The sequence below is a fragment of the Glycine soja genome, chromosome 16, assembly GCF_004193775.1.
Source record: "Glycine soja cultivar W05 chromosome 16, ASM419377v2, whole genome shotgun sequence".
Lineage (NCBI taxonomy): Eukaryota > Viridiplantae > Streptophyta > Magnoliopsida > Fabales > Fabaceae > Glycine > Glycine soja.
This window is the reverse complement of record NC_041017.1, coordinates 7,320,400-7,345,566: the sequence shown is the minus strand read 5'-3', so window position 1 is coordinate 7,345,566 and position 25,167 is coordinate 7,320,400. Positions and strand designations below refer to the sequence as shown.

Genomic DNA, 25,167 nt, shown 5'->3' with positions numbered 1-25,167 from the left:
TGGACGTAGTCAGACTCAATAATCTCTCCATTTTTTATGATGACAAAGAGTATAAATTTTGATACTCAAAAGATAAGATAAGGAGATTAAGATTAGAGTATCAAAGCAATTTAGGATGTAATATTATACACCTCTTGCTCTTTCTTTGTGTATATGAGGAATATACCTTTGACAATCAACAAACTTGTTAATATTCAGAGTATAAAGATATCTTTCGAAAACATAATCAAAGCAAATATTTCATAATTAAAGCAACTATGTTATCATAATGAATGAGCACAATATGTGAGGATAAATGAGACTCTTCTTGAGTTCACTACCTTGGAGAATAGGTATAAATTAGAGCATGCATAATAACATAGCATATATGTGTATGAAAATGTAAAACATGAAGACACACATATATGACCACCAGAACACTTGTTTTATTAAAAGATGTATGATTACAAGTGTGTTAAAAATCAAAATTCCTATTCTACTTTCTCCCCTTTTGGCATTATCAAAAGACATGGGTTCGAAGAGAAAAAGGAAATAAGTATGGATGTCATGGTCAACCCTCAGTGGATGGAGGTGGAGGATTTGATGGTGGTGACTTAGGTGGTGAAAGTGCAGGCGCAGGATTGGCAATCGAGGAAAGCAAAGGAATTGGAGGTGGAGGTGGCAGAGGTGGTTGGACGGTGGAAGGCAACCTCTGTTGCATAAGCATATTCATGTTGAAAAGGAAAAAGTCATTGAAGGACTTGAGCGAAGCCTCTAATGTGTTTTTGATCAACAAGGAACCTTTTTTCCATGGTTTCTTCTAGGCTGGTCTGTTGAAGACTTAACATTTCTTAAATCCTTTCTTCAGATACACCTGTTGGAGCATGGACATTCAAAAGAGTGATTTCTCTTGAAGTATTAGAAGTGTTAATAGTTGTGAGTGCATCGTCACGTATTGGCTTAGAAGTGACTTCAACTAGCAGAGGTTCAATAACATTGACTTATGGTCCAAGATGAGCATGTAGGTTGTTGAACAACTTTTCAAATTCGAGTTTTTCCTGCTGGTTCTTGGCTTCTACATCTCCATGAGCTACCGGTTAAGCTTGTCCTGTTTTTGTTTGAGTTCAACGGTCATTCCTTGTCCTGGAACCCAAGGATTCTAGTCAGGAGAAAGGAGATGTTCTTTGAGTTTAGGATGATGTGCCCAAGCAGTGACAATGGCTCTTCACATTGCAACTTCAGGGTGTTGGTGCAAGTTGAAAATGAAAGGAGTGCAAATAGGAGGGATGTCATGAATGATGCATTGGTAAAAATCGTTATCCTTCTCTTGCCTCGAGAAGCACATCTATCATTCATTGAATCTGTAGATCTTTGTTGGACAAAAGATTTGCACCATACACATGTGATTGGATGTGTCTTCCTTGTCATACTCTGAGGTGGACACAAGACGTGAGTTTTCACACATGTCTTTGAAGTAAAAGAGCATGCCATCATTCTGATCAAACTCAATGTTTGGTTTTAGAGTCACAATCTTCATTGTTGCATCCCTAATAAAATACCTGCTTCAATTGTAGGGAATTGGAGGCAAGGCAATGTTGTCTTTGGGACTAGGGTGAGGCATTGGTTTGGTGTGAGGAGACACTTTTCCTTTCTTTTTCCTAAGGTCCAATGGAGGAAACCTTGGAGCAACTCTATCCGGCATGAACTTGATGGTTGTGGTTTGGCAAATATGGATACCTGGAGGGTAGCTTGGCCACTAGTCAGTCAAACCAAACTGCATCATTATCATCCCAACATTAAAAATGTCATCCTTAGTCAAGGGAAAGACTTGATGGTCATATACTAAAGGAACGAACTGGGACATTGAAGTGAAGATTTGGATGTACTTTGGAAGCAAGAACGGTAGCAAAAAATCATCAAAAGATGGGTCAATTTGTTGAGCATCAATCTTTCTACACCACCCAATGATATCTTTATCATATCTCAACACTCCTCTACAGGCACTGGATGAAATCTTTTAAACACTTTTGCGCAAGGCCATTGGGATGTAGGCTTGGTTATTTTAGGGTGAAGATGCTTCCAAGTTGGTGGAGGAAGGACCTTAATCCTTGTAGATTGATCCAAAGCAGCAAAAGATGGTGCAACTTCATCATCATTATGCATGGATGGAGGGCAATTGACAATCTCCTCCTTAACATCCAGGGGTAATTGCGTCCAGTCTATGGAAGGTTGGAATTCCACGTCCAATCTCCTTTGAATGTTGTAAGCATTCTCATAGAGAAAGGCCACAAGAAATTGTAAACTTGTTATGTCATCTGTAATGAGGTTTAGGTCGATGACAAGGTGGATGGGTGATAGAGGTGCTTGGTGTTGAATGTCACCGTCCATATCAGCATTGGACTTGGTTCTTTTCTTCTTCTTGAGGTGAATAACCTCAATCCTTCTTAAGCTTCTTTCAAATTGTTGGACAATGGAGGTTTGTTCTCCTACAGGAGGAATCTCTACAAGTGGAGAATTAGTGGCAGCAACAGTAGAGGATTGCTTGCCTACTGGATGTTTGGTCCTTTAAGCACCTCATTTCTCTCGCTTATTGATGCGAGTTTGAGTTTGAGAAGGTGGAACCAATGGAGTTGGTTTGACCTTATTCATTTGAAGCTTAGTGGTCTCATCCAAAGGAGGTGTAACTTTCCTTTTTCTGAACACTAACCTATCTTCATCATCATCAGTCTCACTCAACTCCCTTAAGCAATCTGTAGTGGATTATGGTTGTTGCTTCTTAGGTGTTGCCCTTCTGGTCACATGGGCCATAACACCCATTGCCTTTGGAGCAACCAAAGTGGAAGGTAGATGTTGTGGTGCAGGAGCAGCTTTGGACAATGGTGTGTCCATCTTCTTTTTGGTTCTCTTCTGAGCTTGAGAAGCAGTTGTGTCCACTACTTCTTCATCAGCAGCTTTCTATAGTGCGTCCAACTAGCCATTACGCCCAGTGTTGAGTCCAAACTTCTAATGAAATTAAGAAAGAATGGAATCATCCATCCAGAGAGTTTGTTGGAAGGATCCATCATCAAACAATATCATCTTTGAAATATTTTCTCGGCTAAAATCCTATTATTTGGGTAAAAATACCCCATCAAAATATAAATATTCATTCATCAAGATCGATGTCATTATCCAAGTATAGTATTTTTATCTTTACTTAATTATCTTTATTTAATACCAAACACTTCTCTTAGTTATACTTAGCCTATAAGTTAAATCTAACGAGAAATAAAACCCTCACAATAAGATACACTTGGTCATGTTCCCATAACTCTCCCACCACTCTCCCACCGCTGATTGTTTATGTTGTGATCTTTCATAGCCATTCCTTATGGCATCCTTTCTACCCTTGTCCCCAGCCTCTTCCATTTGATACAATATTCTTAGTAATAGGTGCCAGATCTTTCCGGTTAAACTTAGGCAAGTTAACCCTTACCTTCTCATTACCAAAAACTATTTGATCCAACATGTACTACAATTCTTTCTCATCCAGGACACCCCAAAATCGGCCAAAGCCAAAGCTCCAGCCTTCCTTGTTTCTCCTAGGTGCAGTAAAGACTTCTTTTACCTTTCCCCACCTGGAAAATACCAAACACGAGTCTTGTGCTTCATAATTCTCTGGAAAATGTGAGAAGTAATAATTTGTGTAATCATTACTGCTCCTCCCTTTTCGCCTATGCACAATCTTCAATTCCCCCCCTTATACATCTTCATTATGTATATTGTTTTCTGTTCTGCCTACCACAACTCCCTCCCCTTGAGTAAAAAGTATTTGCTTTCTTGACCCACCTAGGTGACAACCCTATTTCAACAGACACTTAGACTTCTATTTTCTATGTTACACGCTCCATATGGCAGTAAACCACTTCACATGAATCATGATTAGCTACGATGTTAAATACATTTTACTAAGTTCAACACAGTTAACTCAGACGAAAAATTTAAAAAGAATCAAAGAAAAGCCAAATTTAATCTAATCTAACATCTCCAAACTCATTTTCTTGAGTATTTTTTTTTAACTAGAAAGGAAATTCATTTAGCAAAGTCCTCAGAATGAAGGGAATGCCTTGCCCAAACGATTAGTGCAGAACCCAACCAAGCCAGGCTTATAGGGCAAAAACGACTTTTTCTTATCAACCATTCTCAATTCTCTGTTTCTAAGATACAAAGCCTCGTGCGGCGACACCGCCACCTTCTTCTCGCCGGCGAAACCATTCCCCTTCGATTTTCCGGCGACCTCAATGCTCCACCGCTCGTTCACATTTTTCTTCTCCGGCGCCGGCGTCAGGATCATCAACGACTCCTTCCCCTCGCTGTTGCTCCGGCGAAGCAAATCCAGAAGCTTCCATTTCTTCAACGACGACGACGATCCCGTCGAATTGCTCTTCTTGCACTTTCTCGGCGAAGCCTGAGGCGAATTCGACCTCCACAAGCAGTACGTCCCCGCCGGAACAACCTCCAACTCATCCGCCTCCGACGACGACTCCGACGACGGCGACAGTGACGGATCGTGCTCACCCCTTCGAAGCTCCTCGCCGGTTATCGGAAACCGGAGCACCGCCGCGTCGGAATCGAGACCGCCGGAGACACTGTTCCGGCGGTCCCTCGCAACGTCGCTGTTGAAGAGAGGGAAAACGGCGTCGTCGTTGGAGAACTCGAAGGCTTCGTCTCGAAACGCGGCGAACTCGAAGTCAGGGTCGTCATTTTGAGAGGCCGAAAACGACGCGTCGTCCTTTTGAATCCTGCTTTGAGCGATACCTGGGAGTTCATCGGTGGAGTAGCAGTTGAAGCTTGGACACGTCAACGATTCTAAATACTCTTTTTCTTGTTCTTCTTTCTGCATTTTTTTTCATTCAATTTCGAGCACAACCTAAAAATGTTAGTTTTTTTTTAAGTGTTTTTCGATGATCTTTGGGCGTGGACTTGATGTGTACTTATAGGGAGGAAGAGGAACGTGGAAAACAGCTAGCTGAAGTCAAGGAGGTTACCAAGGCATTACAATAATGGATTTCAAGAATAATACTCCATTTCAAGCAAGTTTATATTTTAAAATACGTAAGGAATGATGTAATTGATGTTACCTACTTACCTACGCAAAAAGTGTATTGTGATTTGTGATTATAAATAATAATTATTTTTTCAATAATTAAAAATAAATATTTTCAATTTAAATACTATAATTTAATATATAAGAATATGATGAATGGATTTAACTCATATAATAATAATAATACATAAATACTTAAGATATAGTGTCATTTCACCATTCAGCACACGTGTGAATTTTAAGCAACTTACGTGACTTCAAATTTAAATTCATAAACAAAATTAATTTTTATTGTCTTTATATTTTTTTCAACTAAATAAAAAGATAAATTTCAATGTTTGACTTTCGTTCCTTTATAACATACAAATTTTTCTTTTTTGTGTGTAAATAAATCTTCCTTTGATTTGACGCTTAATTTAGTTTTCGCATTTCCACTTTTGTTTATGTAATTAGATTAGATTAGATTTTTTTATTGCATGTCTTGATTCACACGTTTTTTGCTTTATGTTTGCGTATGTAACTGCGTACTCCTCAAGTAAATTTTGTTATTTTTGTCCTTTCATTAATTTTTGTTGATATACTTTCTTCTCATTTTTGTCACTTTTGACACACGAGCAAGATTGTGTGAGGAAAAGAAGGGAGAAATAAATATTGTTTGCGTGTGGACATGATGTTCTTTTATTTGGCCCGTCCTTATTCGGTGTTGTTGTCATCCACATAAATGGGCATAATTATGAAAATTGCGTTTTGCTTTTTTCTTTTGGGTTACAACTTACATTTTACTTTGTTACTCGGAAAGAAGACAAACAATGATGGGTTAAAAATTTCAGCCTTCATAAATTTTTTTTTGCTTAATTATTGTTTTAAATTTTAAATTTGAGGTACATTTTTTTAGTCCCTGAATTTTAAAAAATATTTTTTAATCCTTGACAATTGACATAATAAATTAATACTTGGTAATAATTTTTAAGTATTTTGTGGCAAAAAATTTAACATTTTGTGACAATTTTTAAATGTAAATTCAAGTGAAAAAATAATAAAAATTAATTTAAGATTATTAAAAATTATCATAAAATATCAATTTATTATATCAAGGATTAAAAAATGTAAATTTCAAAATTTTAGGAATTAAAAAAATATTTTTAAATTTTAAGTATAAAAAATATATATACGCCAAATTTAGACACTAAAACAAAACAGTATTTAAATCTTTTTTTTTTCCGTCAAATGAAAGCCCCCTCCCTTAAGAGAAGTGGGATATAAATTATTAGGTTTTATCGTGTATGTGTAACACCACACAAGATCTAGCATTTGCATTATTGTTTTTAGGTTCGATGATTAAGGCAAGTACAAAATTTTAAGCGTTGGTCACAATTAAGATTAAACTAAAATTTATCATAGAAATAATTAATATGTCTGCCATACACCCAACAAATAAAAATATGGCATGCCCTTTTAAAGATACATAGTCATCACGCTAGGTAGGTTCTATTGCATTAATATATCCTCATATGAAAAGGAATCTTGTTATTTCCCGTGATTGAAGATTTTTATTCACACGCACTACATCAAAATTTGAAGCTTTACGTGGTATGTTTGTACGAAAGTCTAATATCCAAACAAGTTGTTTTTTTTTACCAATTGCAGTATCTTAATTATGAAGGTAGATGAGCAGCTAAATTAGCTTGGTAATTTCATGCAGTGGATGCCCAACTTGTTGCCAGTATAGAGCTGTTTTGAGCTATTATTGAGTTGATACAAATTTTGTATTTTAGGGTTAATGAATTTGGCCAGCTTCGTCTGCATTCTTTATGTATGTTATATTATGCTCCTACTTAGCTCTTAATAAAATATATAAATTAATTTCCATTAATTTACCATTTTGATATAGGCTCTCTACATCTTCTAATTGTGGGTATGATGAATAAGGTGCGTTGGTTCAAAATAATTGTGAAGATGAGAAATACTAGTAAAAGTCCAATTCCATTATAAAACTAACACCACATAATATATTAATATGTGTGTTGTCAACAAAAAAAAAAAGTGTGTATAAGTGCTTTTATAGTAGTTTAAGACTTTTTTTTTATAATAGTTTAAAACTTACAAATTGGTTCATCCTCTCTAGAGTTTTTCTCTCTTATTCTATATTAGGTTTCCTAGGGAAGTGTGTAGGAGTTGGTAACCTCAAGGTGATGCCTCTTGACTTAGCTCGGGTCCTTATCATTTTCGTCATGGATAAGGGTAAAGCTTAAGCTTTTTTCGATGGTGAAGATATGGTAGTGGCTCTGCCCTCAACAAAGGATGGTAGTGGAGAATCAAAAACAAAGGAGACTTGTGTTAGTTGGACCAAGAATCTAGAAAATGGAAGAGTTGAATAGATTCCACAACTTTTGAAAATTTTTGGATGAAATTAATTCAAAACCAAATACCCTTTTCAACAATCAAGGTTTTCTTCAAAATATTTTATCAAGCGATAATCTTTTTTAAGAAAAATAATCATTTTTTGTTCAAAAAGAGAGTTTTAATAGCACATCCAATTACAAGATCAAATACCAACACAATAAAATTTCAAGAATAAATCAATAATAAGATATGAGATAAAGAGAATCAAGACAAAAGTTTAGAATAATTCGTGGATCTCATTTTTAGCATTAACAAACTGGAGAACCTATTTGAGAGTTTCAGACAAATAATAAGGAAAAAGGAAATTAGAAAAAAAAAGATAGAAAGAACAACGTCACAATCTTAAAAGATTGATAAGTTGAGGATGATTCGTCACAAAAAAAAAAATTCATTGATAAGAACCCAAGGTTTCACACAAAAACCAAGAGATGCATTCTCTTAATTGTGTTTAATGAAATTTCATTAAAAAAAAACTCCAACAAAATGTTTAAGGATTCTATTTATAGCTCCTACTAATAATCTTAAATTAGGACCAAGACCCAATAACTAATCTAATAATTAAAATACTTGAAAATAAAAATAAAAGGTTGTGGTTCTAAAAGTTAGCTAAGATTTATGAGCTTCATCTTTTCTTTTCTTTTTTTCTCAATGAGAGAATTTAATCTTTCGTCAAGCTCTTTTTGAGATCTCTTATTCCTTGCTCAAGTGATTGGTCCATCCATGTTGGGTACACTCAAGTCAAACTCTTCCTCCTTGGATAGTCCTCTATCATTTCCTCCTTCTTAGGAATCACCCTCGAATTATTCTCAAAGGTACCTACATATCAAAAAGTCAAGTCAATAACATCAAAAGTGTTGTTCACACCATAGTCTAGTGGTAAATCAATTTTATATGTATTATAGTTTATGCACTCTAAAACTGGAAAATGGTCATCTCCCCTTTCTTGAAGTTTATATTTTCTTTTGGAAAAAAACCTATTCTTCCTCAAGTGAATCCAAACCCAATCACCCGGTTTGAAAATATTTTTTTCCTCCCCGTATTGGCATATCTAGCATATAGTTCAACCTTTTTTCTCAATTTGTGCTTTCACCTTCTCATGCAAACTGTTATCAAAATTGGATTTAGAAAGCTAATCCCTATTCATCATAGCAAAACTGTTAGGCAAAGGTAACAAATCAAGATGGGACAATGGACTAGAATCGTAAACTATCTCAAAAGGAGAATATGAAGTAGTAGAGTTTACTATCCTATTATAAGAAAATTCAGCATCGGGTAGATATTCCTCCCAAGTTTTCAAATTCTTACCTACTAAGCACCTTAGAAGCTAAGATAGAGTTCGATTTACCAGGATGACGAGCATAGCACATGGGCTCAAACTTTTTCGCATCCATCCTTTTTCCATCAAGCTCTCCACTAGTCTTTGGGTCTTTTTAGTCTCTTCTGGATTACTTCTATATGCTGACCTATTTGGTATGAAAACTCCAAACATGACATCAATTTGGTGCTCTATCCCTCTCAAAAGAGGCAACCCATGAGGGGTGTCTTTGGGGAAGACATTCTCAAACTTCTTCAACAATTCTTCCACACCTAAAGGCAAAAAACTAGCAATAGAAGACAAACAATAATCACGAGACATTAGTAAATACATAGGTTACCTAGCTAGCATCACTCTTTTCACTTCTTTTTCTCTCATGAACAAGCTCTGCATTTTTCTCTCCTCTTGATTTTCATCTTTTTTTACAATTTCACTTTTTTATCCTCACTTTTTTCTTTCTCTTCTCTCTTTTCATGTTTCTCTCTCTTTTTATCAGTTTTTCTTTTCTCTTCTTTTCTCTCTTGTTCTTTTTTCACTCTCATTTTTATTTAATCCTCACAAACCTCACTTGGAGACAAAGGTGTGAGGGAAACCTTTTTTTCCTTTATGTACAAATGAAATTTTGTTTGTGACACCATTATGGACAACATCCCTATCATACTACCAAGGCCTGTCAAGTAAGAGATGGCTAGCCTCCATAGGGACAACATCAAATAGTATCTCATCAACATATTTTCCAATGGAGAAGCATATCAAAACTTGCCTATGTACAACTAGCTCTACATTCTCACTCAACCATTGTAGTTTGTAAGGCCTAGGGTGAGGGAAAGTTTTCAAAGCAAGCTTTTCAATCAATCTTTGGCTAGCTACATTAGTGCAATTACCCCTATCAATAATCAAAGAGCATATTTTCCCCATGACCATGCACCTAGAATGAAAAATGTTCTCCCTTTAAGTTTCATCTCTATCCTTACACACATTACCCATTAACCTCCTAACCATAAAAAGATCACCTTCCAGGGGTTGTACATCACATTCATTTTCACTCTCACTAGAAGAACTAGACCAGCTAGAAGAAGATAAACTAATGATATCCCCATTACCCAACACAACCATAGTCCTTTTGCTAGGACATTGGGAGGCATTATGACCCTTTCCCAAACACTTAAAACATTTAATAGAACTTACTTTTGAAGAAGTAGGAGTAGGGTTAGAACCACACCATACTACGAGAGAGGTTCCCTCTTTTACCATTTTTAATATCCCTGATTTTTTACTTCTTAACGACTTTCACACTACAACACTTCACATAGTGGCGCTTCACTCAACATCCTTTTTAGTTAAAATCGTCCATCGGTTAGAACCCTCCATAAGTAGCCCTTTTCGAGAACTCGACAATCATCTTCACATACTTCTAAGATCAATGACTAATCCTACAAACCAACACAAAAATTTTCAGTATGTTTTATCCTCACTCACATTTTTTAGGAAACTTCCAAGAATGTCACCCTTCCCATAATTGGTCAAAGTCAAGAATGCTTAACTATGGAGTTATTAAGTGATGGGTTACCAAAAAGTATATGCATCTTGTTGGTATAGGAAGTACAAATTAACTTATTTAAGTCATCCTCAATGATATAGTCTCATACTTGCACAACCTCTAGATCTCTCTCATTTTGGTGTGATTATATCAAGGTGTTATAGTGCCCACCTTGTTATCTCTTTTTTTTCATCGAAGAATAGTAAGATAATTCTTGCTTGTTGCATAAAGTTTGTACCTTTATCTAGGAAGAAGAAGATTTATGATGTATTTTCCTTGTTTTTTGTTTTTTTAGGGTATTTCAAGAGGAAAATGCATATATTTTTTTTATTAAAGATTGTACCTTTAAAGTTTGTAAATTTTCCCCCTCATATGCTCCTTGTTTTTTCCCTTTTCAAGTTCTATGTTGCAAAAGATTGACTTTTGTTTCATTTACCTTCACTCAGTGGTGGAACTTACTTGTTTCCATTGTTTTAGGTTTAGTGTGTGCTAAAAATTCAAGCATGATGAGTGTTTTTTAAACTTATCAACTTGAGATTTTTATATAGATGCACTAGTGAAGGATAACATTTGGATGTTGGCTATGGTCCTAAAGAGTGACAAGGTGCTTCAGGTACTGATATACTCGTTTTTCCTCATGTTTTGTTGATGACGTTCATTGATGTTTAGGCCACCGAGCTTAAGGTTTTTTCTATCTCCTTAAGGTCTTTCTTACATTAGATTAATTTGACGACTTTGGTTCAACAAAATAGATAGTTGTTTTTGCTGCTTAACTTTATGAATATGGTTGTTTTCTTTTTTATCATTTATTCATGATGCATATTTATAGGTATTTTTGTGGAATAACAATGTTTATGGGGATAAATTAGCCATGGCTTGTATAAATTGGAGAAATCCACAAGTTGGTCTCAATTGCCAAGGCTAGCAAACGGAACTTCATAGATGCTCAAGACTAAGTTGATTGATTTCCTAATCTCATGTAACAAATTGTAAATATACCATTCATTCAATATAATTAACTTTTATTGAACTTTCAATTCTTATTATTAATAATAAAATTATGCCCTTATTATTAAAACCTAGATCTAACTTGACTTTGGGCCATTTTAGTTGAAACTTTCAATAACTCAGATGGTCGTAAATTAAGATATCCAAAAATTCCTGGACACTTAAAATTGTGTAAAAATGTGTAAATAAAATCGAATGATATGAAACCCAAAAATTTAAATTTTCCAAATTTTGAGAAAAAAAACTAGAAAAGAAAGTTAACAAAGTTAAAAATTTAATTTTGCTAATTTTGGTCCAACCTGCATAAACCTACCCGAAAAAACTGCATTTCTTTAATCCAAACCTATTTTATCCAAAGAAACAATTGGTCGGATGCGGGTCAAAATATATATGGTTTGGTTTGTTATGAATTGGGTTTTTTAAGCCCGAATCCAATCAAACCTGTTTGTTGCTTAGCCCTACACTTCTTGTGCGAGAATCTTTTTTTTTTATCTCAACTATGTGATCTTCTCTCTCATTCTTCCCTCTTATCTAAATGTTAGTGGGTCTCTTTTATAGCCCAAGAATAACTTGATCTCTAAATAACCAATTAATTTCACTCCCACATCTCCTTGGTTTTAGGTTTGTGGCTTCTTGACCACTTTAGTAACCACTTTATTTTAATTGAAATATCTTTTTAATGATCAAATCTTCTCTATCACATCCTTTCTTATGTTGTTTTTCTTTTTTCTTTTCCTTTTAAAAAAATATTAAAATATATTTTAAAAAGAAAAAATAAAATAAATGCATCCGAAGAAAATTGGTTATTCAAAGTTATCCTTCTTTACTAATTTCTTATAAAATAATCTAAATAATTTTTCAGATTATTATTGTAAGAAATGAGTAAAGAAGAGAATCGATTATTATTGTAAGAAATGAGTAAAGAAGAGAATCAATTTGATGAACAAATTTTTAGCTAGATTGTTGATGTCGAGTCAGTTTTATGCTTAGGGTGAGTGCTAGGTCAACATTGGGATTGAATATAGGTTTGGAGCTTTGAATGCAGTATCGGTCAGGTTCTGGACTTCAAAGGTAGGTGTCAGGCAGGCTCCATTTAACACCAAAATCTGTTTTCTGACAGTAACTAAATTAAATATTAGTGTTTACTAAAAAAATTATTTTGTCTTGCTTAAAAAAATGTTTTTAGGCTTAGTTGTGAAAATATAAGTATTTTGAAAATAAAGACATTTTGTAAAACTGTGGTGTTTTATAAAAAAAATGAGTATTAGCTTTATGAAGTTTTATAAAAAAAATGGGTTGATTAAGAAAGGCATAAACAATTTATTAAGGTTAAATAGTTTTTTTATAAAAGTCTAGTTTCTCCCTCATACGATCATATACGCTTCTCATGTTGCTTATTTTCTTGGAAATCATCGTCATCGTAGAGTCTTTAGAGAGAGTCTCATCAGAACAGTGAATCGGAGTCGAAATAGTATTTCTTTTCTATGTTTTCTTCTTTTTAAATAAGAGGGGGTGAGTTCTCTTTTTTTCTTCTCCTGTATTTAAATTCAATTTTTATGCGAATATTTATTGTTGTTATTGATATCAAATTTCAATTCACGAACCTTTTTTAATTAAAAAATTTGTTATGTTAATTTGAGTGTATTATCTACTGTCATAAACGTTTGTGATTCTGACTTATTGTATATTAACATAATTTTTTTTTATTGAAATGGCGTTGGTGTTATCACGATCCCTTTTCCTGAGTTGTGGCACATTCCTAATTGGTTATTGTGCATTCATCACCGTTTTTAAATTTGCCACTCAATTGTTATACCTTTTATATTCAATTACTAATTTTCTGTTACGTGGTGCCATTGTTCATATATTTGTTTTGTCAATTTTATATATATATATATATATATATATATATATATATATATATATATATATATATATTGTGTGATGTAAATTAAGTGATTTAAGTCTATGTGAAACATGGATCACAAAGGTTATAATAGTGTGAAAATGTCATGAATGTCCTGTATGACTTTATTTTTAAGGGTGATTCGGTTTGAAATCTTCCTATGACTTATTTTGATCCATGAGTTGTAGTATCCTTGTAAGACAGAATAACCCTAATGCAATGTTGACATTCTTATCTCAGTGAGAGTGTGTTGTTGAGTTTCTCATAGTGTGAAAATTTGACAATTGCATGTTCTAAAAAAAATTTTAAAGTGTTTTATTGGTACCATATGCATATAGAATTTTAAGTAAAACCTATTTCATAATGCATGTATGTCTATGAAAATATAAATGATTGTGTAACTATGGTACAAATGTTTGTTAGTGTGATGATACATTATTTTTAATTATTTAAAATACTTATTTTGTTATATGTGATAAGATGTATCTCACTCTTTTATCTTTCTTTGTTGTTTATGTTTCACATTGAAGTAAGCTTAAGATGAAGTTTCACATTGATTAAAAGTGAAAAAGTTGAGTACCATATAAGTGAAGTGAAGATCACCCATAAACATGAATCTTAAGATTCCTTATATGGTTTAGACTCATACCTTAAGATGGAGATTTTTGGTATACAAGTGTAAGATGAAATCTCACATTAAATAAAAATGAAAACATTGAGTATCGTATAAATGAAAGATTATGATAAATATATTTATTTTCTCTTTGAATTTATATTTTAAATTGTAATAATTTAATTATGTATTTTAAATGACATTTGGAGAGTCAATATGTTAAAATTCGTAATATCTATATATGCATTGTCCATGTAAGGATTAATGCCTCATGTTTTTTTTAGACTTATAACATGACCAACAACTAAGAAGGCTATGAAAGGAAAGATTTAAGGCTCAAAAAGGGTTTGAAGGTCACTTGAACAATGATCTTAAGGACAATGCATCAAATCACCCAAAATTCTTTTCCTTTTTTTTCTCTCATTTCTTATTCTCGTTTGTTCACATTTTAGTGTTGTTTTAATTAAACCATATGCATAAAACGACGCTAGCTGGTCCTTAATTAAAGAAACATTTGATTATGACTATCCTACCTAAAAAAGTTAGTTCCGTAGGCCGAGCATAATTTCTTAACCCACTTGAGCAATTAAACGGGTTACCAAAACAAGTTATTTTATTCAAATTTTTCATCTATAATTGTGCAGTATAATCTAAAGATCCGATAACAAAAGACAAGAGTCCATTACTTTAAGAACTTACACTAAACATCACCCTGTCTGCAGAGACTCAAGCCATGCCAACTGAAAAACATAAGGACTCGGATAATCAAGAAAATAAATAATCCTTGAAAAAATTTAGTTAATCATCTGTTCTCCTAAAGCATCAAAGAAATAAGGCTGCAAGAGTGTCACAAAACAAAAGAAACACACCAAATTTAGCTTCAAGGGAACGACATGTCAAAGATAAGACGCGATTGTAATATAATAAAGCTTAAAAATTAACTTAACAATACAAACTGTATTTCATGATATTCAAAAGGGTCCAAAAATAATGATTACATACATTTACATACCCAACTATACAACTCATCACTATTTAAAAAAATACAATTTTACAGTACATCGTGAAAAGATCTGGATTTAGTCTGTTTTTTTTTTATAAAAAAAAGGAAAATTCAAGTGACCAGGATTCACAACGGGCTTTTATTATTGACGTGATTTTTTTAAAATTGAACGAGCACAGGCTGGCCATAAGGACTGTACTCCCCAGAAAATCGACGCAATCTACGGCCTCGAGGCCCAGGATCTCTTCCTCTGCTTCCAGGTCATGAGCATCCGCGTCAACGTCCCCAGCACAGGCCTCATCCATCATCTACATCGACGTCGGCGTCACCTCTCCCTGTTGAAAACACCGAACGAATGCTTCGCCGTAAGCTGTTGAGAATTCGGGTTGGGGACCCAAAATCTCAAAAGGTTTTTGAAAAAAAATTGAAAACACGGTAAAAATTTGGATCCCCAACCCAAATTTACATTATGCACAATAAAGTTGTATGTTTTTTAAAATTAGGTGAGTTACATTTGGGTATATAATTTTATTTTTGTATGTTTCTTGAAAAAAAAAATCCAAAAATTATGATAGAAAAAAATCTACTCTTGTAAAAAAGAATTTAGCTGCTTCTTTGTTCTCCCAAAGCAACAATGAAAAGGTTGCAAGAGTGATAAGAAAAAAGCAACACAAATAATTTCGCTTCAAGGGAACGAGTCAAATGGGAACTGAAAATCCACATAGACCAGATAGTGAAGCATTCTATACACATATCATAAGCCTCAATTACATAATCATAAAAGTGAAACCATGCCAAAAATAATATATCAAAAATTGAAAAAGAAGCCTCAGAGATCTTGGTGGAAGAGACTCATCAAATGGGCGATTGCCATCAAGAGTAGCAAATATTTTCTAGCATCACCGGCCATTGTTAACATTAAAAAACTATTTTAAAACATATCTACACAGCAGATGAAACTTAAAACACTAAGAATCTACAAAACAAAGAGCATGAACATGATGTTGTCAGTAGTAGCTGGTTGTGTAATCATATACAAATAATATCAGTGGGAATCCGTCTGATTTCACATCATTCAACATCATATATTCAATACCCATATATTTATCTAGAAAACCTAGATCAAATTATAGCATTATAAAAATATATAATAAATAATTTAATAAAAAATTAAAAGAATTTTATCTATCTTGTCACCGAAAAACCCTATCAAGAAAAAGGATACTCGGAGCTAAAGATAGACAACACGTACACATATCATTATACACATACATGTTAAAAATAAATTTCATATGGCCTAACGATAGATTCTTTGACATACCAATTAGATGTGCAAAGAATTGCAATATTAGGCTAGGAATAAATCGTTATTCGAATAGAATTTAAATTAAATCAAAGAAATTGAAATAACGAATGTAAGGAATCGGAACCCTGGTAGTGTAGGACTCAGAGAGTTGCTTTCTGTGCTCAAAGATGAAACCTTTAATGAAAGATCCATCTCATACAAGAGGTGTCAGAATATACAAAGCTCTTCATCTTCGGCCTACAAAAACCTATGAGATGAACGATAAAAAAAACTCATAATTTTGGAAGAAGATGCTGAAGGAAGAGAAGAAAATTGCAGAAGGAGCGATTTGGAGAAACAGAAGGCGTTGATAGGGTTTGGCTATGTAGCGTAAGGATTGACACATTTATAGGCCTGTTGCTAGGGTTAGGGTTTCCGTTTGTTTTCTTGGTTTACTAACGTTGTTGGGCTTTTATGGGCCGGGTCGAGAATGTTCACTCGTTTGAGTCCTTATATGTTAGCCATTCATTTATTTAACATACGATTTGAATAAATTTGTGAATACTTTTATAAATGGTTTGATTATTTAAAAATGTATGAAAACTGTGAAAAATAAATTTTAAAAAATAATTAACATTATTTTATTGATAATAAGGAAGAGCAATATGCTCTTAGTGTCCATGGCTAAAGGAAATAAGTGTTCAAGGAGTTTCCCATCCGACGACAAATTGCAGTTCCAAACTCTTGAGCAAAGGTCAACTGAAGAAAGGGTCTACGCACCTGGTGCAACCATGCTAAATTAATGGGTGTTGTCTTGGGCACCAGTATTTTTGCTCAGATACCTAACAATACAGGTGAAAAGGATTAAAATGTCCTTCACCTTTTCTTTAAGTATGAATTGACAATCAATTCGTATGATTTTTTTTTTTTTACTCATATGGATTGATGATCCATATAAGTCATATGGATTTCATATGGATCAAAAATCCATTTTTAAAAAAAAAAACAAAATTCATACGGATTATTGATCCGTATGAGTCATATGGATTAGACATCAAAGAGTTTTCATGCCTCTTACAAGGTAAAGAAGATTGTGAATGAAAAAGAAAAAAAAAAGTAGATGTCGAAATGATAATTAAGTGAAAGTAAGTTTTATCATTTTTTTTTCTATTCCTTATTATTTGAACTTGAAGAAAACTTATCTTTAATTGTTTTCTTCCAAGCAGTTGAAGAAAATCCTGCATAACCAAAGTAATACCTGGGAAAAACCTATTACCTCTGAAGGTGGTAGTATTTCACAATCTAAGGCTAAGTTTGTTTTAAGTTTGAGCTATGAAGCTTGAAAAGCAAGTCACGTAATTTAACTAATTTTGATTAATAAAAAAATATGTATCTAATACTTCGACATTATTCTTTTTATTTTTGACAATTTTATGAGTCATGATTATCCCACCATAATTATGAAATTGACAACGACAAGGCTTCTTTGCAACTTCAGGTCCTCCTTTTAGCCTCGATCCTCTTGGTCGACCTTTTGTTTTAGATATTGTGAGATTTTCAACATCACCCTCATTGTCATTTGAAACACTTCTAACTCAATTGAATGCTCTTGAACTTCAAACATGTCTTTCATCAACTCAACATTTCTTCCGATTTCTTCAGTAGCAACTTTAACTCGATCTTTTGTCTTTAAGCATTCAACTTCTAGAGATTGAATCTCAATAGAGGATTTAATGTTGCAATTAATTAAATGACTAGATTTTGGGATTAATAAAATTTCTCGTCTTCATCGATAAGGAACATATTTTGTCGGAAGAAAAAAGTAATCATTCTTCAATAGCTCATGAATAACATGTCTACACAATATACATGAGAATTCAAATTATTTACAAGAGCATTGAATTGATTTTTTTTTCTTCTATCCAACTTACGGAGCAACCTCCATCATGTTTGGTATGGTGCCGCACTATGTAAGAGTCATTACTACCTTTACTTGATGCATATTTTATAGATGACTCAATCTCATGTTGGAGCAACTCAAAGGCACAAGGTGTGAGTATAGGTGCAACATGTTCCTCCATCAAAAAACCTATTCTAATTGGAGGATTATGTTACTTTTGTCGCATATGTGCCTCTTCTCTTGCTTGATTTCTAATATTGATAGCAACACCAACCTATGCAAAAATTTATTAATTATAACAAACTTATAAGCTAAATGGTTCAAAAAAACATGCTCATAATAAGACCAAATTGTGTCCACACAAAGATCAAATTGTGCCACCATCATTTTTCATTGTTGTTCAAAATCATTTGCACATTCCAAATTGTATAACCTATGAAACTCGTATTTGAAGTCATTATATGTTGAACCCAAATGAAAAGAAAACCAAGTTGATAACTTTGCCACAATATGCCATATGTTAAATGCATGTTTTGTGTTTGGCAATTCTATCAAAATAGCTTATTTAAGAGCAAGATCTTGATTGGTGAAAATTATTTGTGGATATTTTCCTTTCACAATACATAAAACTCTAAAAAGAAATAAATCATGACAATCTCAAATTAGAATTAAAATAATAATAAAAACTTTAAATAATAGAAATTTACCTTTAGAGTCCATGTAAAGAAAGGAATTTTCTCATCTTGCAGTAGAACACAATCAAAGAAAATTGAATTTTCATGATTATCAACTCCAACCCTAGTGCAAGAGGCATGTTATAACAATTTATTCTATATGTGGTATCAAAGACAGCCACATCTCCAAAAGTTTTATATGCTCAAATTGAATCACCAAATACCCAAATAATATGCTCCAAATTGCTATTTTCATCTATTTAGAAATCATATTAGAATGCATCATCTTTGTCTTTTAAACTCTTTCATAATTTGAGAGAAAACATCATTCTCTTTATCAATACCACTTTGAGATTGAATAAAATCTCTAATATCTTTTTCTAAAAATGATAGATGTTGCATCTATTCCTTTCTCCAACTCAAGCACTCTTATTATGAGACTTACAACAACCACCTTTTGACAACAATAATTTACGATTTAGATCACCAATATGGATGTTCAATAAGCAGGAAGAAACCAAACCTTTTTTCATCCAACAACTCATGGTTATGAGAATTATTAAAACCCGTAACTATCCATTTTTCCTCAATGTCACTTTTTCTTTTAGCAATCAATATTCTTGCACTACAATTACATCTTGAAGTTTTTTGGTTCTTTTGTCTTTCCAACTCAATAACTTTGCATTGTTTAACATTGTAGTATGATGACAAATAAATTCTCTTCTATAAAAACACAATGGACTCTCCTCACTATCGCTCTTACTACATTTGTAGACGTTATGACGTATAATTGAAAAACCACTTTTATTTGCAAATGAAAAGTAAAATTCATAAGCATCTTCATCACTGTTAAATATTTTCCCTTCAGAAGGAACGCCCATATCAAGGATATTTTAGTGCCCGTCACCAACATTATTCCTTTCTTCAAATGTCAGAGAATGAATAGGTTTGCAAAATGATTTACCAAATAGAACACCTAAAATGATACTACCTGAGATAGGGTGCATGAAAGACAAAATACGTTTAAAAAAAATAGATATAACAAATAAAGAAAAAATCTATCAGCATTCGTATATGCACAAGAAAGAGAAAATATTTCACATTACATTCACATTGCTTTCTTATTACTATTTGTGACACCAACTCATCCACCTAGGCATATTTCGTCTCTATAAATTTGGGTCTACTGCTATAGGTACGTTATCCCTACTGAAGCATATCTATTATGTCATTTTGATTATATTAAAATGTAATAGCTTAAGAAAAAAGCAATTCCTGGAACAAATATATAGATGTTAGATTGAACAAATATAGAGAAAAATAAAAAAACCTAAAATGTCAACTAGATGTGACAGAGTGGGAGAGAGATTGGCATTTTTTTTTCTCTTAAAAGAATTTAACTCAAATTATTGTAATATCCCTAAAGAGAGTTTATTAGAATAAAAAAGATAGTAAACTTTTGTGTACTATTTTTCTTAGTGTAGCCTAAACCCACACACACACATATTACATTAAAATATTTTTATTTGTAACTTAAAACAACTCCATTTAATGAAATCTTTTCCGACGTGTACCATAAAAAAATGAATATATAATAAAAGAGTAACTCTTTCCACTAAATCAATTCTTTTAGTAGATATTGTATAATTTAATCACTGAATTTATCTACTTTGACAAATTAGTAAAAAAATCTAAAGACTAATATTATTTATATTAATCATTTGTCATCTCACATTAATTAACAATTAAACATATAAGTGAAAAAATATATATCCTTGTAACTGAACTACATAGCAAGATCAAAGATCTTTTCACTTCCATATCCAAACAGCCAATCAGAATTAATTTATGGGGGCAATGAGATCTGGTATTTTAAACAAACCATCTCCTGGTAGCTGCATGCATTAATTTATGTGCTCAACACCTCCAAATCTCGGTATCGCTACCCTAGACATTCCAGCATCATGGATCATGAAAATTCCAAGTCTTTTTGCCAACACAGTCCATAATGTACTGTGGACAAAACCTGATAGATGGCATTTTCTAGTAGAGTTGAGCACAACATATATGTTTTACAAAGCACAGGATTTTGCTGGTGTTGAACTCCCCTGGATGTCAATTTTACAAAATTACTTCCATATCTCTTATTCCATTCATAACCACAAAGCTACATGAGAGAATCATGATCGATGACCAAATAGGGGGGAAAACTTTATTTCTACAAAAAAGGTTCCACCGTCTCTTTTCCTATTAATCATCATTAAGAGTCGCAGCTGCACCAGAATAAAAGTATTTCACACATTATAGAAATGAAAACATTATACCTTTGATCCTTAAAGCTGTTTGTTCACCACTATCAAAAGGACAAAAGATCTAAAAGGATGTTGGTGTCTATACAGCCTATGCATACAACAAGTCACATATCCTACACAACAAACCGATGAGTAATTTTACCTCTTAAAGCTAGGCTCAGAAATGAGACAAATAAATTGATCCTCAAATAAAGACAGTCCCGCTAAATGGAAATGACATATCATAAACCTACCCTGATTACTAGCTAAACAATTGCTAGTATTCCATACGTTATTTAGGAAGAAGATTCAACCATTTTGTTCACATCCTCCAAAAGGCGTTTCATCTCACTCTCTAATTTTGCCTTGATATCAGGTAATTTAGCATCAGATGCTTCTAGCATTGAGGTCAGACACTGAAGTTTCTGCTTTATGTAGTTCAATTTGGATGCTTCAGTACCTGGTGACAATGAAGCAGATGGCTTGGCTGGAGTCTTGTCTTTCTTCTTTGTTGAAGAAGCTTTAGGCTTGGATTTTTCAGACTTGGAACCAGCAGAAAGATACTCGAGTCTGAAAGAGGCTCCGGAAGAGTCAAAGGGGTTCAGGTTCTGTGAATGGCTTAAGGCCTTTTCAGCATTGGAGGCTTTCAGGAAGAAGACACGAGCAGTGTAATCACTAGCGAACATAGCCGTTTCTGATTCATTTAGAGCTCCAAACTTACCATACAGTGTGATAAGATCCGATTTTGAAGGCAGAGAGGATCCTGGCTCAAATGAGACAAAAAGGGCAGCACCTGAAGCATTTTTATCAGTCCCCTTCTTGCCAATCTTAGCTGCAGCAGATAGCTTCTCTTTAGGCAAACCTAAAGCTGTCTCTTTCTTTATTCTTCTCTTCTTTGGCTCTGAATCATTAATAGCTGATATATGATCAGATTGTATTTGATCTTTCCTCAAAATCCCAAGATCAGATTCTGGCTTCTTTCTCTTCTTGCTAGGTTTATGCTTCTTGTATATTTTATAGTAGGATCCTTGGCGAAATAACGAGCTTCTGTAGATAAAAATAAAATCCACAATTCTTTCAAGAGAATTGGTATTCGATGGAGTTTGTGGATTAATAGCTGCATAACGGACTTCAGACAGAACTTCCCCAAGTGGAACCTGGATTTTCGTTGTATCAATAGTCTTGTTCTCATCATATTCTGGTGTTCGGTAATTTGAGCTATCAGGAAGGTCCTGTTCTTTGACAAGTTCCTTCGAAACATTCTCCTGAAATGCCTCATCATTCAACTTCAAAGGTACAGGGGACTTGAGAAGTTGATCAGAAGCTCTGGTCAGTGGCTCTGATTCCTGATCTTTGCCAGAAACTTTAGGGGATTCTGTTTCTATCTCTCCTTTCCTCTGCTCTCTGGCTGGAATAGTAAAAGGAGGGGACAAGTACTTGCTTTTCTTCTTTTCTCTTGACAAAGAACCCTTCTCATTTTTTCCTTTGAACTTCCCTTCTAGATCAGTTTCCTTTTTGCTCCCACTACTAGACTTTCCAATACCAAAAGCTTTTTTCTTCTTTTTCAACTGCGCCAATGTTCCATTGTCACCGTCCTCTTTGCCCCAACAACCACCATCATTTTCAGCACCTGCCACATTTCTATCAGTATTTGAGAACAACGCTTTTCTCATCTGCACAGATTTAGATGCCATTGTATCCTCACTGCCTTTCCTCTTCTTTCTTACAGTCACTTTTTCAGTTGCATCTCCTTCCTGATTTTTGGTATTGACATCTTTGTCCTCTCCCATAATTTCAGCAATGCTTTTCTGCTTAATCCTATGATTCAATCTATTTCCTGAAATCCCATGTGAATGACTCAATTCACCAGATTTTGGGCTCATTGGCATGGTAGAGTAGTCCTCTTCAAATGGCCCATGTGCAGGTGCTTCCACTGCACACTCACTGCTGCCTACATTCACTGTTTTATCCCTTAAACTATCTTCAAGTCCAGGAACTGGCTGGGGCACCTCATACATAGGTAATCTATAACCTCCTCTTGATAGATAAAAAGCTGAAAGCTGAGCCTTCAATATTTCCAGCTCCAGAATATTAGCAATGGAAATAATTTCGGCAATTTGTTTCACTCGAGAAAGGAATTCTGCTGGATCAATCAGAACATCAGAAAGTTTCTCTATACCGTTTTCAGGTATAAGAATTCCCTCCTTGACTCCAGAATTGGCAGCTAACGGCCGAACAAATTCAGAGCTAGTTTTATCCGCAGCACATGAAGAACTCATCTTCAAATTCAAAAGCCTTCCAACCTCACTTACAGCTTTCTGTACAGCATTAACAAAAGCCCGGGAGCTACTCTGCTTCATCATATCCTCAAAGTTCTCCTCAAATGGCTTCAATTGTGAAGGATGGCACCAAGCAAAGGTTCCATCCCCAAAGTAAGCAACAAGTAGTCTACTCTTTTGTCTCAGCTTCAAAGCAAAATCAGAAGCATCGGAAGGGTCATAAACCCTGCCAGGCCACCAGGGATGACTCTTAATTTTACCCCAAACAAAATCACCAACCAAGAACCCACCACATCCTTCATCACCCAAATCTTCCATTTCCACATCCTTGTTTTCACTTGTATCAGCAATTGGAACATCTGCAGTCACGGTTTTCCCATTTCGATCATCCTCGCCCTCAATTTTCTTCCCATCTCTTTCTCCTCCTTCCACTCCAACCTCAAAAGAACCACCCTCAGAGTTCACCTTCCCAGCACTCTCACTCGCACCACCATACAAAAACATTAAGTTCCTACCACTCTCTCTCATTTTCAACAAAGAGGAGACCCCATTCATCTCCGAATCTGCCAAACCTTGACAATCATCCTCCATTTCTCTCCCCTCAAAACCCTTCTCATCCGAAACCTTGGTCTCAGAGACCCTGCTCTTCCCCACTTCGACAACCCCACCATCACCAGAACCTTGGTTCCCATGGCCAGAGAAACCAACCCCGTTTTCTGAAGCCCCATTTTTCAGAGCACACAGAGCTTCCCTGAGCTCATTGTTGTCATTCTCTGGAGAAGGCGATGAACACCCAGATGGGTCCTTTGATCCAGCCTCCAATGTACCCATCACACAAAGAAAATTCCTTTTCTCGAGAAAATCAACCTAGGCTGCAAGAAAACAGCAAGAAAATTAACACATCCTAGGGTTTTTGTTTAGGTTCCATGAATGAATGGAAGTAAGTAAAAAGAAAAGAAAAAAAAAAGAAAAAAGAAAATCAGAATATGGGGATTTAAAATATTAACCATTAATTAAAAAATTGACACTGATATAATAAAATTTTATATGTGTGCAAAAAGGAATCAATTATCAGTGGAAATAATTCTAAAAGAGGAAATCGATGCAGCAATACCTGGGAGAACCAAAAAAACTAGGGTTCCAAAGAAGCTTACTTTGTGTTCTTTGAAGCAACCCTAAATCAAAAAAACCATTGACTTGAGAATCTGATCGGATTGACGTTCAAGAAGAAGAATATGATTTTAGGATAACACGTAAATATTAGTATTTTTTTATACTAATTTTATTAATATTATTTAGTATTGTTGTTAATAAAAACCGAAGATGCAATCACAGTCAGAGTCACAGAGAGGGAGTTATAAAGCAATTTCTCGAACGTGAAGTTGCATATGTCGCGAGATAACAACAACGCTTCTTTCATTTCCTCTTCATGATATTTTCATTATTATTTTGTTTTCAAGCGGTGGAAAAAAGTGAAACTGGATCCGCAATCTACTTGATTTTTCTGTTTTTCCTATGCTGTCACTTCGAAACAAACACCTTTTCATGATTTTTTAAGTTTGAATCACGATTAAATGTTAACTATTATGTCATATCGTTTTGAATAAATAATAGAGAAGTTAGATCCCCTCTCCCATATTTTACATTTTGAATTTTTTTTACCATGCTCTCAACAATACCCACTTACTCGAGTAAGATACTTTGCCTATTAGCTTTCCTTTTCCCCGCATTTCTCAGCTTTTCTTTCATAGTATTTTTTTTTCTTGCTTAACAAGTTTTTTTTGGGTTAAATATCGTATTTTTTTATTTTGTCCTTATATTTTTTTAATTCTTAAACACTCTAAATAATATTTTTGTTTACTATTCAAAGTATTTATTTATTATT

The 25,167-nt window shown here is 34.1% G+C and overlaps 1 protein-coding gene, 1 long non-coding RNA gene, 3 other non-coding genes and 1 pseudogene across 8 annotated transcripts; all 6 read right to left on the bottom strand.

The window, feature by feature from the left end:
• Positions 1-3,775: 3,775 nt before the first annotated feature.
• LOC114389486 lies at positions 3,776-4,940 on the bottom strand (annotated as a pseudogene).
• A 9,806-nt stretch (positions 4,941-14,746) lies between these two features.
• LOC114391149 lies at positions 14,747-16,536 on the bottom strand. Its single transcript, XR_003662066.1, has 2 exons — positions 16,284-16,536; positions 14,747-15,188 (listed from the first exon to the last, which is right to left on the bottom strand). It is a non-coding gene; the product is annotated as an uncharacterized LOC114391149 (long non-coding RNA).
• LOC114391351 lies at positions 15,679-15,761 on the bottom strand. The gene has a single exon (XR_003662141.1). It is a non-coding gene; the product is annotated as a small nucleolar RNA SNORD24 (small nucleolar RNA).
• Positions 15,856-15,934, bottom strand: LOC114391298. Its single transcript, XR_003662100.1, has one exon. It is a non-coding gene; the product is annotated as a small nucleolar RNA R12 (small nucleolar RNA).
• On the bottom strand, positions 16,297-16,396 carry LOC114391302. The gene has a single exon (XR_003662103.1). It is a non-coding gene; the product is annotated as a small nucleolar RNA snoR1 (small nucleolar RNA).
• Positions 16,537-20,831: 4,295 nt separating the features above from the next.
• LOC114389668 lies at positions 20,832-24,567 on the bottom strand. 4 transcript variants are annotated; one of them, XM_028350397.1, is made up of 2 exons: positions 24,397-24,567; positions 20,832-24,154 (listed from the first exon to the last, which is right to left on the bottom strand). In XM_028350397.1, exon 2 carries the CDS (start codon positions 24,111-24,113, stop codon positions 21,300-21,302), a length of 2,814 nt encoding a protein of 937 aa, XP_028206198.1. In that variant the 5' UTR covers positions 24,114-24,154; positions 24,397-24,567; the 3' UTR covers positions 20,832-21,299. The 4 variants fall into 4 exon arrangements, with proteins under 4 accessions (XP_028206198.1, XP_028206200.1, XP_028206199.1 ...); XM_028350399.1 differs by having other exon boundaries at positions 20,832-24,149; XM_028350398.1 differs by having other exon boundaries at positions 24,437-24,566.
• Between the last annotated feature and the right edge of the window lie 600 nt (positions 24,568-25,167).

What these genes read in the sequence shown, in the direction of transcription:
- LOC114389668 (XM_028350397.1), bottom strand. Translation starts at nt 24,113, where the DNA reads ATGGGTACATTGGAGGCTGGATCAAAGGACCCATCTGGGTGTTCATCG.